The sequence below is a fragment of the Pogona vitticeps genome, chromosome 5, assembly GCF_051106095.1.
Source record: "Pogona vitticeps strain Pit_001003342236 chromosome 5, PviZW2.1, whole genome shotgun sequence".
Classification (NCBI taxonomy): Eukaryota; Metazoa; Chordata; class Lepidosauria; order Squamata; family Agamidae; genus Pogona; species Pogona vitticeps.
Window position 1 is genome coordinate 181,085,705 of NC_135787.1, and position 13,159 is coordinate 181,098,863.

At 43.1% G+C, this 13,159-nt stretch overlaps 1 protein-coding gene across 2 annotated transcripts in view; it reads left to right on the forward strand.

Moving 5' to 3' along the window:
* Positions 1-13,159, forward strand: part of LOC110070396 (tubulin alpha-4 chain) — a 23,221-nt gene continuing 10,062 nt past the window's right edge. The window contains exons 1-3 of one of the 2 annotated variants that reach the window (XM_072999805.2): positions 4-7,254; positions 9,157-9,246; positions 11,980-12,128. In XM_072999805.2, the coding sequence (XP_072855906.1) occupies positions 12,093-12,128 (36 nt within the window). In that variant the 5' untranslated portion in view covers positions 4-7,254; positions 9,157-9,246; positions 11,980-12,092. Of the gene's footprint in view, positions 7,255-9,156; positions 9,247-11,979; positions 12,129-13,159 lie in introns of both variants that reach the window. The other variant, XM_072999804.2, reaches the window with a different exon arrangement.

The window sequence follows — 13,159 nt, forward strand, 5'->3', positions numbered from 1 at the left end:
GAGCCCAATGCCGTGCAGGGACACCCAAGACGGACAAGTCATAGTGGAGAGTTCCGACTAAACGCAATCCACCTGAAGCAGGAACTGGCAAGCCACTCCAGTATCTTTGCCAAGAAAACTCCATGGACAGAAACAAAAGGCTAAAAGAACCATATATACACAGGCACAAAAGGTTGTCTTCTTGATGGATGATCACTGCAGATGGGTAGGTTTGGGTACAAGGGGGTAGTCTATCTCCTCATCCCAGAACAGGTGGGCAAAGCGCAGTTCTCCCACATTTGGACTATCACTCCAGTGGTGCCTCACCACGGACTACCTTGACCAGGGCTGATGAGAGCTGCTTTGGAAGCATTACAGAATAGTGTGACCAGTACTTAGTAGACCATGTACTACAGTAGGCTGAACACAACTGAAAGGATAGGCTTTGAAAAGTGAGTCCCAAATAGAACTCCGGTTGTACCAGCGGAGCTTTTTAAACCCTCCACAGTGGCAGACCCACGTGGCTGGTACTGCAGCTGTATAAGCTGGATGTGACCCAAGAATGTGGGATAGTGGTGGCATCTTTGTCCAAAAAAAGGGTGTGTTTGGTCTCACAGAGATTTTCCTGGCCACAGTTACCAGACAATGCTAGAACACATTTGGGTCCTTGAGTGTTACCAGATGACAAACGTAGTTCTCAGAACAGGGCCAGATTGCAAACCTAGGGAGCTGTAACCCTGTCCACAACCGACAACACACCCAACAAACTGTTGGGTAGCTTAGAGGTTTAGGTCTCAGGCTGCAAAGCCAAAGGTTTGGAGTTCGATTCCCCATTGTGCCTCTTTGACAGGGGCTGGACTTGATGATCCATAAGGTCCCTTCCAGCTGTGCAGTTCTAAGATGATAATGATTAATACCAGACTGCTTTATCTACTAAACACCTCTGTTTTGTCTACAGTACATTTCAGCTGCTAAGTTCACATTCAATCTATTAATGCACTTGGGTGGCAAGGTGGAACTTCTACAGTCCCGTGTTCAGGTGGCATTGAAAACACCAATTAGCCAGATGAGTTCTCCCCGAAGTTTCATGTGCAGGTACAGTGGCACAGAATTTAAGATAGAACAATGTATGATCCATAGCCAAGGAACTAGTCCCTGACATTGCCACGTGGAGCTTGCTGGAAGCTAAGACTGGAGTTACAGCAAAACTGAGACACCATGCTTAATGTTAATAGAAGCTGCTGTGAGAGCCTGTAGAACCTATAGGGAAAGAACCCCCCCCCCCCCGCCGGTCCAGTTCCTGATGCAGGTTGTCTTCAAGGCCAGCCAAGGCCATTTCAAAAGTGGCCTGAACACAGGTTAAAGAGCATTAAGATTATCTGTTTTTTCCAATAAAATGTGGGATTGTGTCATCATAATCCAACTGAGTACTTCATTCAAGAATTATGAATTTGAAACTAGCTGGTAATTGCCTAGGATTTAGGTGATCACAATACAGTGAGGGCTTCTTCCAGGATCAACTTAGAACATCTTCCTTCATATATAGAAGTATATAGAACCTAAGATGAACAAGGCTCTAGACCAGTGGTTACCAAACATGGATCTCCAGATATTCTTGGACTATAACTCCCAGAAATCCTGGCCAGCACAGCTAGTGATGAAGGTTTCTGGGAGCTTTTGTCCGAGAACATCTGGGAACCCAAGGTTGGGAACCACTGTTCTAGACAGAGGTCTTGAGATCCCCTCAAGCTTACAGATCGTTTCTCATCTTCCTGTGGAACAAGTTGGAAGCATAAACATGCATCCAACTTGTTCCACAGGAGGATGAGAAAAACCATATGAGAAATGCTAAGAACGTACCAGTTCTATTTAGAGCATTCTCACTCTGGAATCTAAGAGTTCATCTATGCTACACCGCAGTTTGGGTTTAGCAAGATGCTTGGAATTCTTGGCTAGAGAGCTTTAGCACACCCACAGAATTGCAGTCCTAGATTTCTGAGTTGCCTGAATGTGAATGAATTCAGTGATGTATATGAGCAACAGGAGGGGAGGTTGCCAGGGGTGATTATGACCTCCTTCCTGCCTTGCTGTGATGCTTAAGGGCACTCCTTAGGAGTGTCATGCATGGCTTGGGCTCCTTGGCACCAAGCTACCTAGAAGTGAGACAGCAGTGGGAACATCAACACCCTCAGCTGCTGTTGTTGACCAAGAAGGGGAGCGAATACCACTGGAGGCACTATGGTAAGAAAGGGAGGTGAAGGGGCGTTCCTGCCCAACCAGGAGGGTGCCCAGAGCCCAATAAATCCCAGGTGTGTGTGTGAGAGAGCAACATCTTCCATTCTTCTTCATTCTCCTGTAGGTCTAGGCTGTGATGGGGTTCCCTTTGTCCTGCAACATGTTTTGAACTTCACCTCCTTCACACAGTGATCATATTGGGTGGAGTGGATGACTGTTGCAGTTCAAAATATCTGGAAGACAGAAGGTTCCCTGCCCTAGCCTTAAGCAGACAGAAAACAAAGGCAGCTTGAGAGTCTAGAACAGAGGAGAGCTAGAACATGCGGAAAGTGAGGATGTCAAAATGATGGATCAACAAAATTTGGAATTTGAAGAAAAACTTTGCAGCAGCTCAGTGTTCAAGGCCAGCAGCTGTGTGACTGTCTAGGTGAAGAAGTTAATCCTGACTTTCATATATCCATCCACTGATGGGGCCTTTTCACATAACCATTGGACATGGAAGAACATTTGGGGGGGGGGACCTTGTGTTGCAGAAGGGAAATGAGGGATGATCATGGAAAGATATGCTGGAGATGATGATGTAAGTCAACACAGAACACAACATACATAACCACAAATGGCCTCAAGATTAATTTCAAACACTGTTGGACTATTTTGATGGAATGAAATTTGATTGCAATGACTGCCATATGACTGATTTTATAGAAAAAAAACTAAGTGGGAAAGTGCCCACCTTGTATCCAACTTGTTCTTTAGCCTTGACAAATATATACATATTTCACGGCCAGTTCTAACAAAATAGCTACTGTGTTGGAGAAACAGAAGGAGAGGGATTGAACTTTTGCTCCTTTGTGTGTGAGGTAGAGCTGGTTGGATAGCTCAGTGGGTTAGGTATCTGGCCACAGAGCCAGAGGTTGGGAATTTAGTTCCCCCAGTGTGCATTCCAGAAGAGCCAGTCTGTGTGGTCTTGGGCAAGCTGTATGGTCCCTGAGTGCCCCTAGAAAAAGGGAATATTAAACAACTTCTAAGTACTCTTTACCTAAAAAACCTGGAACAGTATTGCCATATGTCAAAGTTGAGTTGATGACACACAAATATCATTATTACATGAGATAGGAGAATGGAGACACAGTAGTTGAAGGAGGTAGGTTCCATATCCTTCGGCTTTAGCTTGCTCCCAGTCTTCTGTGTGTCAGCTTGAGCAATGCAACTGAAGTCCTGCTCAGTCATCTTGATATTGTGTGTGGTCAGTGCGCATGAAGTGGAAGTGCAGTGGTGGATTCTGCGTGTGACAGCCCAAAGAATTTACCTTCTTCAAACGGGGAAAAACATTAATACTGTATGGGAGACAGCAAAAGAGAGAGATTCACCAATCAAGGCAGAGGGATTTAAGTGCTTAGGTTTTGATTAGAGATGTGGAGGTGTGCCTAAGGAATTCTGGGAGTTGTAGTCCAAAGCCACAAATCTGTGCACTTCTCGTGTGAATCCCTGTCCTTTATATTCTACCAGGTTTGTGGAGCTGAGGAATGTTTGCCACCTCTTTTGTGTGGCAGCTTCCTCATGAAAAGCCACGTGGAGGCAGATGCAATATTCTTGCATTCCACAGTGGGAGTAGCTATACCTGTTGAATTTCGGTGATGCAGACAGAGGAGAATTCAGTTTGTTTTCAATAAAAACTTTCCAGTTCTCCATACATCCTGAGGGGGAAAAATTGATGTCATTTTTTTAAAAGAAAAAGATGTGGAAGTAAAACTTAGACTTGCCCATTCCTTAATTGAACAAACTTACAGGGTGGCATGACAAAAGCAGAATCTGTGCATTGCAATGGATGCATGTAGCCAGCTAACCAAATACGTATAGACAAGGTTTTGGACTGCTGTGCCAGATACCTTGACTGGCTTTGGATAGTATGCATCTTGAATTGGGTAAGAATACTGTATATAGTTTGCTGCTCTGTCTGAGGCAGAAAGATACCTCAGACCAGTTCTGTGTACTGTATAGGGATTGAAGAAGGTTGGCGTGTTTACCTTAGAAAAGAGGCAAACAAAAGGCAGTACCATGTCCATGTTCAGGTGTGGTCACATATTTGAAAATGGACATTTGGCTGCAGAAGGACAAGAACCAACTTTGTTCCCAGTTGCTCCAGAGGGCAAGACCCCCCAAACAATTGCAAAAAAAGGCATTTGGACTAAGCACAAGGAAGAAATTTGTGACAGCAAAAGGGTCTGCTTCAGGAGGTGGTGGACTCTCTGTCATTAGCTGTTTTAAAGCAGAGGTTGGTTGAATCTACTACAGATTCAGTAGCAATAGATGGCTTGTATTGGCAGAGGGTTTGGACTGGAATGACTTAGAGGAGCCCTGTGGTACTGTGGTTAATCTGCAGTACTGCAGTCAAGACTCTGTGCACAACCTGAGTTCAATCCTCATGGGCTCAGGTAGTCAACTCATGGCTGACTCAGCCTCCATCCTTCCAAAGTCAGTAAACAGAGTACTGGAGAGGCAATGTGTAGCCTGCATAAGTAAACTGCCCAGAGAGTGTTTTAAATGCTGTGGGCTATTGTATAAGCACACTTTGCTTTCCTTTTTGAGGCTGCTTCCCTTTCTGTGATTCTAAGAATTATAGCTCAGCATGGTGATAAATGAAACAGAGGCTTGGAAAGCCTTTACAGTAGTTCCTCTCCATTTCACAGAAACAATGCTTTCTGGTATCTATTCCTTGTTTTCCCTGGGTTTAATATAAACCAGAGCTCAGGCAGGCAGGATGATGGTCACAAATTGCAGCCCTCTTCCCTGAAAAGTGCAAAGAATAATTTCATAACTCTGAGCATGTCCAGAACAATTTCCTTGCTTAACTGAGTCAAAAGAACAAGGGATGAATCATTCCAGATGACTTGAGTCTCACAGCTAAGCCTAGTTTGATCCCAGTAAGGCTGGGGAAAGTTCCTTTTTGGGGGCTACAACTGCCAGAGGAGAGCCCTATCCAGCATGAGAGTTACGGTCCAAAAAGGCAACTTTTGCCAGCTCTACTGGCAGATATTTGGGTGATTTGCAGTAGGTCAGCGAGGATTTCCCTGCCTCAGTAATTAAATAACAGATCAGAAGCCAGATTGACCAGTCTTCAATCATATTGCTGACATTAATAAAGTTTGGCACGAGCAGGAGTGGATTTTAATGCATAGGACTGTGAGCTGAATTCCTTCCTTTGACTTATCAGTACTTCCTGGGCTCAGAATTCTTTGATTCTATGCATTTTGTTGGTGGACCTTGGGCTTGGGGGTGGAGGAAGAAAAAAAAGATACAGCTATGCTGAAATCTGCCCTTCCCTTGTGGCTGGACTGAAGTGAAGAACAAGTTTTCATTCCCCTTCCTTTCCATGTACAAACCAGCTGGGCTGGCAGTTGAATCTTTACTGGTGGTCGGAAAATCATTCCCAGCACAGCTAGAAGAAACAGACTCACTAACAGGGCACGAAGGAAACTGCAAGGTACACCCTTTGCAATATAAGGCGACCATCTCACTCTCCCTTGTGGTAGGAGTGCCAAAGCATCCCTGTCTTAGGTCCCTTGTAAAGTTTAGCTTCTTCCTTTGTTTTTACAAATACACCCTCAGATTGCCCTTGCTCCCTTCCTTTCAGCCAAAGGAAATGAGAAGGATGGGTCATTTTCTCCTACTGTATCCTAACTGGGCTATTCACCTATTAATTTCTTTAATGTATGTGTCTGGCCCCTTGGGCCTTTGCTATTAAGGAAGTATCAACAGTCATCCGGACCGTTTTTCTTCCTAACGTTTCGCCAGTCTGTGGCCAGCATCTTCAGAGGACAGGAGTTAGAACTTCGTCTGTGTTCTGGTGTAGAGTATGGGATAGTTGAGTATTTATAACCATGGGACACTCAACTATCCCACACACTACACCAGAACACAGACAGAGTTCTGATTCCTGTCCTCTGAAGATGCCGGCCACAGAGACTGGCAAAACATTGGGAAGAAAAACCTTCAGAACATGGGCAAACAGCCTGAAAAACCTACAACAACCGTTGGATCCTGGCTGTGAAAGTCTTCAAGAATACAGTGATTCTGAACCTTTGGCTTTCTGATCCCCACCTCCAAATGTACACTCTCTGTGTTAGTGAATCTGTATCTAAAGATGCAATCCACATCAGATAACAACCATAGAATCATGTAATAGTGGAATTGGAAGAGCCCTATAAGGCCATCGAGTCCAAATGCTCAATGCAGGAATCCAAATCAAAACAGATCTAAGAGATGGGTGTCCAGTTTTCTCTTGAGTCACTCCAATGTTGGAGTGCTCACCACTTCCTGAAGAAATTGGTTCCATTCTCATAATGCTCTAACAGTTAAGACGTTCTTCCTGATATTTAGCCTAACTCTGGCTTCCTGTATCTTGAGCCCATTATTACGTGACCTGTACTCTGGGATGATTGGGAATAGATCCTGTCCTTCCTCTATATGACTATCTTTAAAGTATTTGAAAATTACTATTACAATGTTGCTATGGTAAACTTTACATAGGATTGTGTATTAAGATTGTTATCACTATCATTGATAATCACAAGCTCTTTGCTTTTGAGTTATATATCAGTCTAAACGCATGGAAATAGCTAAACTACAAAGACAGAAGAAAACCATGCATTGGCTAAAAATAATGAACAAAATCCATGAATATTCAGTTCAAATCAATGTCAACAATGTATTTCATTTGCACGCTGCTCAGTTTATCAGGATTTATGTGGATGGGTCCAGGGTTCTGGACTATTCTTTATACATCTGTCTTCTGACTTCACCTATTCTCTGGTCTATAGCGTGAATGCATCTCTGTTCATGTTGGCCAAGCTGGAGTGCAGATTGGCAATGCTTGTTGGGAACTCTTCTGCCTGGAGCATGGAATCCAGCCAGATGGCACCTTCAAGGAAAATACCATCAGCAATTGTGACGACTCCTTTGCAACATTCTTCAGAGAGACAGGCACTGGGAAACATGTGCCACGTGCTGTCATGGTGGATTTGGAACAAACTGTAGTTGGTGAGTCTGTCAGTAAGACAGGAATAAGGGAGAGGCATTATTCTGCATCATGGAGTTAAGTATAATGACTCTGTATTGACTGATAATTCCATCAATCTCTTTGAATCTACTTCAGTTGTGCTTGATTTAATATGAAAAATGGTACAAACTCCATTGCTGTGCTAACAACAATGGTTTGCAGTCCAGTTTAGGGCCAGTTGTATAGTGGAGCCAGCCCTGGGACTTTGTCACCCTCAGGGAGTATGACATAATGTGTGTGTGTGAGAGAGAGAGCTATTAGCTTTACAAAATACCTGCTCCTTACTTTTTTTATATAGACCAAACCGGCTACCTGCCTTTTCGCACTCTCCTTGGGAGGGCTGGCTGGTTACAGAGACTGGTTCTTCTTTGTGGCCTCTGTGAATCACACTGTGGGTGATCCGCACCTACGCAGAGCCTCTTCGGAGTATGCTAGAGCTTCTGTGGTAGCAAAATACACATTAGAATAGACCCCTCCCCCTCAGTATAAGTACCTCAGCGCCAGGACTCTCCCTTCGGTTTCTTTCAACTGCCGCGTTGAAGAGCCTCATACTTCTATCTTCTGTGATTCTTTTTACTGCTAAATTTAAAAATCATCTCTATTTCTCTTCATTATTAATCAAAGATACATATTACAAACTGTTTTAGTTTTTTCCTCCGTGCCTCAGCCTCTGGCCGTCACTCGCATGTGTGTGTGCGCACGCACGCACGCACGCACGCACACACACACACACACACACACACACACACACACACACACACACACTTTTATTTTTCTTTCTTAATTGTTCATGGCCCCTTTGGTCCCGTTCAAGCAAAGCACTGTGTGATTTGCGATAATAAGATCCCGCTATCGGACGATCACGCAAAAGTGCCTTTTGTCTAGGCGAGGTGCATCAAACCTCCTCGTGCTCTCATTGTAAAAATTTTAAACGAAGAGTCCTCCGTTCTCACCTATCTCGACTCAAAACTCTGTCTCTGGGAACAATCCTTGCAACCGGCAAGACCCCCATGGCTCAACCTCTGTGTAAAACCACTTCACAGGCTAAAGCCATGGAAAAAGCCATTGCAGAATCCTTGAAACATAGTTCCTCCGCTACTCCATCTCATTCTGATGCATCTACAGTGGATCTCGGTCAGGAAAACATCAAACATGATGTTTGGGTTTCTGGTCATTGCACCTTTGGATAGGTTGTTGGAGGGGTTTCACGAACGACTTCTTCATACTTTGGACATCACGAGGGCCCTCTCCTTTTATTTGTCACATACACAACCTTTTTGATATTCCCCACGCTTTTTGTTAGTCATCAACCTCCTAACAAAGGCCTACAAGTCACTTCTCAGACGATTTCCCACTGGGTTGCCTCTACTATTCGGCTTGCATACCAGCTTGCTTGACAGCCAAGCTATTCGCCCTCATTCCACCAGGGCATTGGTGACCTCTACAGCATTCCTACGTAGTGTGCCTCTCCCCGACGTCTGCGCCTTGGCTATGAGGGCACAACCATCTACCTTCGTCCAGCATTATAGACTGGATGTTCAACAGAAGTCTGATGCGGCATTCAGACGTGCTGTTTTGGTTTCCACCTTGGCATGACACCCTGCCTCTGGGTTAGACAGCTTGCTAGTCACCTACAGTGTGATTCACAGAGACCACAAAGAAGAATGGCAGGTTACTCACCTGTAATTGTAGTTTTTCGAGTGGGCCTCTGTGATTCACACATCCCACCTGAGTTCCCCTCTGTCATGCCATGCAATATTTTTCTCCTTGCGGCAGTTTACACATCTGAAGGGAGAGTCCTGGTGCCAAGGTACTTATACTGAGGGAGAGGGGTCTATTCTAATTTTTTTTTTTTTTTTTTTTTTTTTTTTTTGCTATTCTAGAGCTTTTGCAGAAGCTCTAGAATATTCCAAAGAGGTTCCGGGCAGGTGCGGATCACCCACAGAGGTGCACTCGAAGAACTACAATTACAGGTGAGTAACCTGCCATTATAACCTCTAAAGCTCTGTTTAGCTTTATATATTGCACTATTATATGCTGCCGCCTACATAAATATGTCATTTCATCTTCCACAAGAACATCTCTAGATTATTTTGAGAGGTGCTGTTTTACCTCATGTCCACCTAGTTGGCTGATATAGCATTTACTGTATATCCAAATGAGATGTGACCAGGCATTCTCTGTATTAGCTGTCAGGCGAAGAAACTCTCTCACACCCACATTACAAAAAAATCAGGATTCTCCAATTATCATTCAGGCAGAAAATGACTATTTTAACCCCAAATAGTTCAAGGTGATTCAAAGAGGAATTTTATTTATTTATTAAATCCTATGCATAGGTTGCCTTTCACAGATTGAGGGGGCCCAAGGCAGTTCACAATATTAAAACAAACAGATTTGACTCCAGTGACACATGCCTTAGTTACATCCCGTTTGGATTACTGTAACACACTCTGTGTGGGGCTGCCTTTGAAGGCGGTTCAGAAACTTCAGTTGGTGCAAAATTCTGTAGCCAGACTACTGACTGGGGCCAGCTACAGGGAGTATATCACACACAAGAACTGCACTGGCTACCAGTCTGTTTCCAGGCCCAATTCAAAGTGATGCTCATTACCTATAAAGCCCTATACAGCTTGGGTCCAGGCTACCCAAAGAACCATATCTCCCTATATGCTCCTTTTCAGCGATTAAGATCAGCAGAGGAGATCCCCCTCTTGGTCCCATTGCCAGCACAAGCCCAGCTGATGGAGACAGGGCCTTCTTGGTGGCAGCTCCCAGGCTAAGGAACGCTCTCCCTCAGGAGATCACAATGGCCCTTTCCCTGTTATCCTTCCGAAAAAAGCTAAAGACCCATTTCTTTTAACAATTAAAACTGAATCCCTGAGCCCCATTTTAGCAAATAATTTAAATCTTTTTCATGTTTTCGTATTTTAATCTTTTAATTTTATTTTAAATCATATATTGTTTAATTTGTCTTTCAATATTTAACTTATTGTGTTAACCCCTGATAGACCTGTCTTCCATTAATTTGCCTAATCTGTGCCTTAGAAGTTGTCACGATTCCACGTGGCCCCTGACTGTTTCACCAACCCAACAGCTCACGCTACGTGCCCCTTAGCTGCCACCAGTTGATTTCATCAACAACACCTATTATTAATAATAGATGTCCAGACCATATGTGATTTTAAAAGAACCAAGTAGAAATTGTTTATTCATACAGGTGTTGACAGAACAAGCAATGTTGTTAACTCTTAAACAAACATTCTTCTTTAACCACCCCGAACCACCACTCTCCTGCCCAAACTCCAAAACTACACCAAACCCTTCAACTCTCCTTCAAACTCCCTATCTCTAAAATAGGCTTGTCCAGCCTGCGGCCTAAGGGCCGCATGCAGCCCAGGTCAGCTCATAATGCGGCCCAGTGCAATTTTTTATTTTAAAAAAATTCCAAAGTTTCAAGTTACACTGCTGGCGCTTGCAATCGGAATGCGGCCGGGGCATGTCACAACTGTAGTTGGGGGAGAGGGAAGGAAGGAAGGAGCGGGAGGGAAGGGGAGAGGGCAGCTGCGTGACTGTATTGCGCCATCCCCGTCAGTAGGTGGACCCCCTCCCAGCCCCATAAAGCCACCAGAGTCAAAGCTGGCAGCCTCTGCTGTCTGAGATCGCAGCTGCCGGTAAGCGCGCTTGCAGCGGGGCTGAGGAGGACGGCTAGGGCTGCCCCCCCTCTGCGGCCCAAACCAAATGTATGTGCGGCCCAAACCAAATTTTCATCTTCTAATATGGCCCAGGGAAGATGAAAGGTTGGACACCCCTACTCTAAAACCTGATCTCTATCTAAACTCCTCCTCCTGCTGCTGAGTCTCTTATACCTCGTGACTCCGCCCCTCCAGCACTCCCATTGGTCTATGCAAACAGCATATGAATATTCATAACCTGGGCAAACACCACAGAAGTCCTACAAAGTTTTCACAGTATTTAGATCGAAATGTTGCCTGTAGTTCCACTTTTAAGACCACAATTGTGGTTGTTAAAATGTTTGAAGGACTGAGGACCAAACAACTAATACATCATTTTATCTGAAACCAGAATAGTGTTACAGAAATGTGAATCCAGTAGACCTTCATTTCTGATAAATCAGACTTGCAATCTTTATGTTCAGAAGAAGTCAATATGCAATCTATGGGGTAAAAAAAACTCCTGCTGTTAGAACTGGATGTTTTAAGAATTCCCTGTTGTAAGAACTGTAGTAGGACCACCACCCCATATCAGTATCTGCTGATTCACTTATCTGCTGGCTGAAAACACTAAGTAAAAAACCCTAGAAATGCCTATTTAGAGGTATTTCCAGGTGTGTTTACAAGAATTAAGTACTCGAGGGAGCCAGACACCATGTCATGCATGGTATTCAATATGTCTATGATTTTCAGCATCCGGGGTGGGGGTTGAGCTGATCCCCCTGCAGATACTACGGTCCTTCTGTAGGACTCTGTAACGTACTGATTGACCCCTATGATATTAATTAGTTTAATATTTTCTGTAATTTTATATGTAATGCCACAGATGGCAAATATTTAGAAATTTATTATAGAGCTCTTCTGCAATGAAAATATCCAGCTAGCTTCTAGACCATAATCCCGAAAGATGGATATCTTGCATTACCGCTTATAATTTACCCTCAGTTGACAGATTTGATGTTTCTGTTACAGATGAAGTGCGAGCTGGCACTTACCGTCAACTTTTCCACCCTGAACAGCTGATCACTGGGAAGGAAGATGCTGCAAATAATTATGCCCGGGGTCACTATACCATTGGGAGAGACATGATTGAAATGGCACTGGATCGGATTCGAAAACTGGTAAGAGAGAATCCATTGAATGTAGCAACTGAGCTTCCTTTTAAAAAAATTCTTTTTTCTAATTTTATATACACCTACTGTATCACACGAGGAAAAAAGGACAATTTACATTCCTTTTGGGGAGAAAGGCGGGATAGAAATACTTTAAATATATAAACAATAAAAAAAGAAAAAAACACAAAAGGAGAGAAATAGCAAATTTATAACTCAAGCAATCCAAAGTTAATATAAACAAACAAACAAACAAACAAAAAGTGCCCCCATCATCAGGACCAACAGAGATAATCTTCTTTCAGTATTTTTAATGCACCATAGCCTTTCCAGAATAATATTATTTCTTGGCCTTCACCTTCTAATAACACACAGTTCAAAAATTTTTGCTCAATTTCAATAAATCTATTCTCTTTTAGCAATCTCTTATTATATTTTATATGCAATGACAATTTATCATTGATTGCTATTTCCTAAACTTCATTATACCATTCAGTTATGTGATACCTTTGCTTGAATTTCCAACTTTTCATAATTACTAATCTAGCTGCCATTGTCAAAGTCATTATTAGCTTTTTTTTGTTGACTCATATTGTCACTATTCTATTGCTCTTTGTACATTTTTTTCTTCATTTCTTTAAATACTTCCAAAATTCTTCCAAAATTTCGATCCAACATCACATTCCCATTCCATATGTCAATAAGGAACTGGAGGTTCCAGTTTTGCTCACCATGAGATTATTAGTAAAGGACCCAGTTTATAACAATTGTAGCTTTTGTTTTATTCGCACAGATTGTAATTTGTAACATAATCAGATACAAAGCAGTGTGGGTGTTACATTTGCTTCGTAGGTTTAAAGGAAATGGAGTTTATTACTGTATTTTACCATGTATAAGACTATACTTTTGCCTAAAATCTTTAGACTAATAATTGAGGTTCGTCTTATACATGGAAGTAAGCTGAGGAGAGAACAAAAATAAGTGGAGGGGAAAGCAGGGATCAAAGTGATCCTGCAGCGCTTTGATCCCTTTCCCCCTAC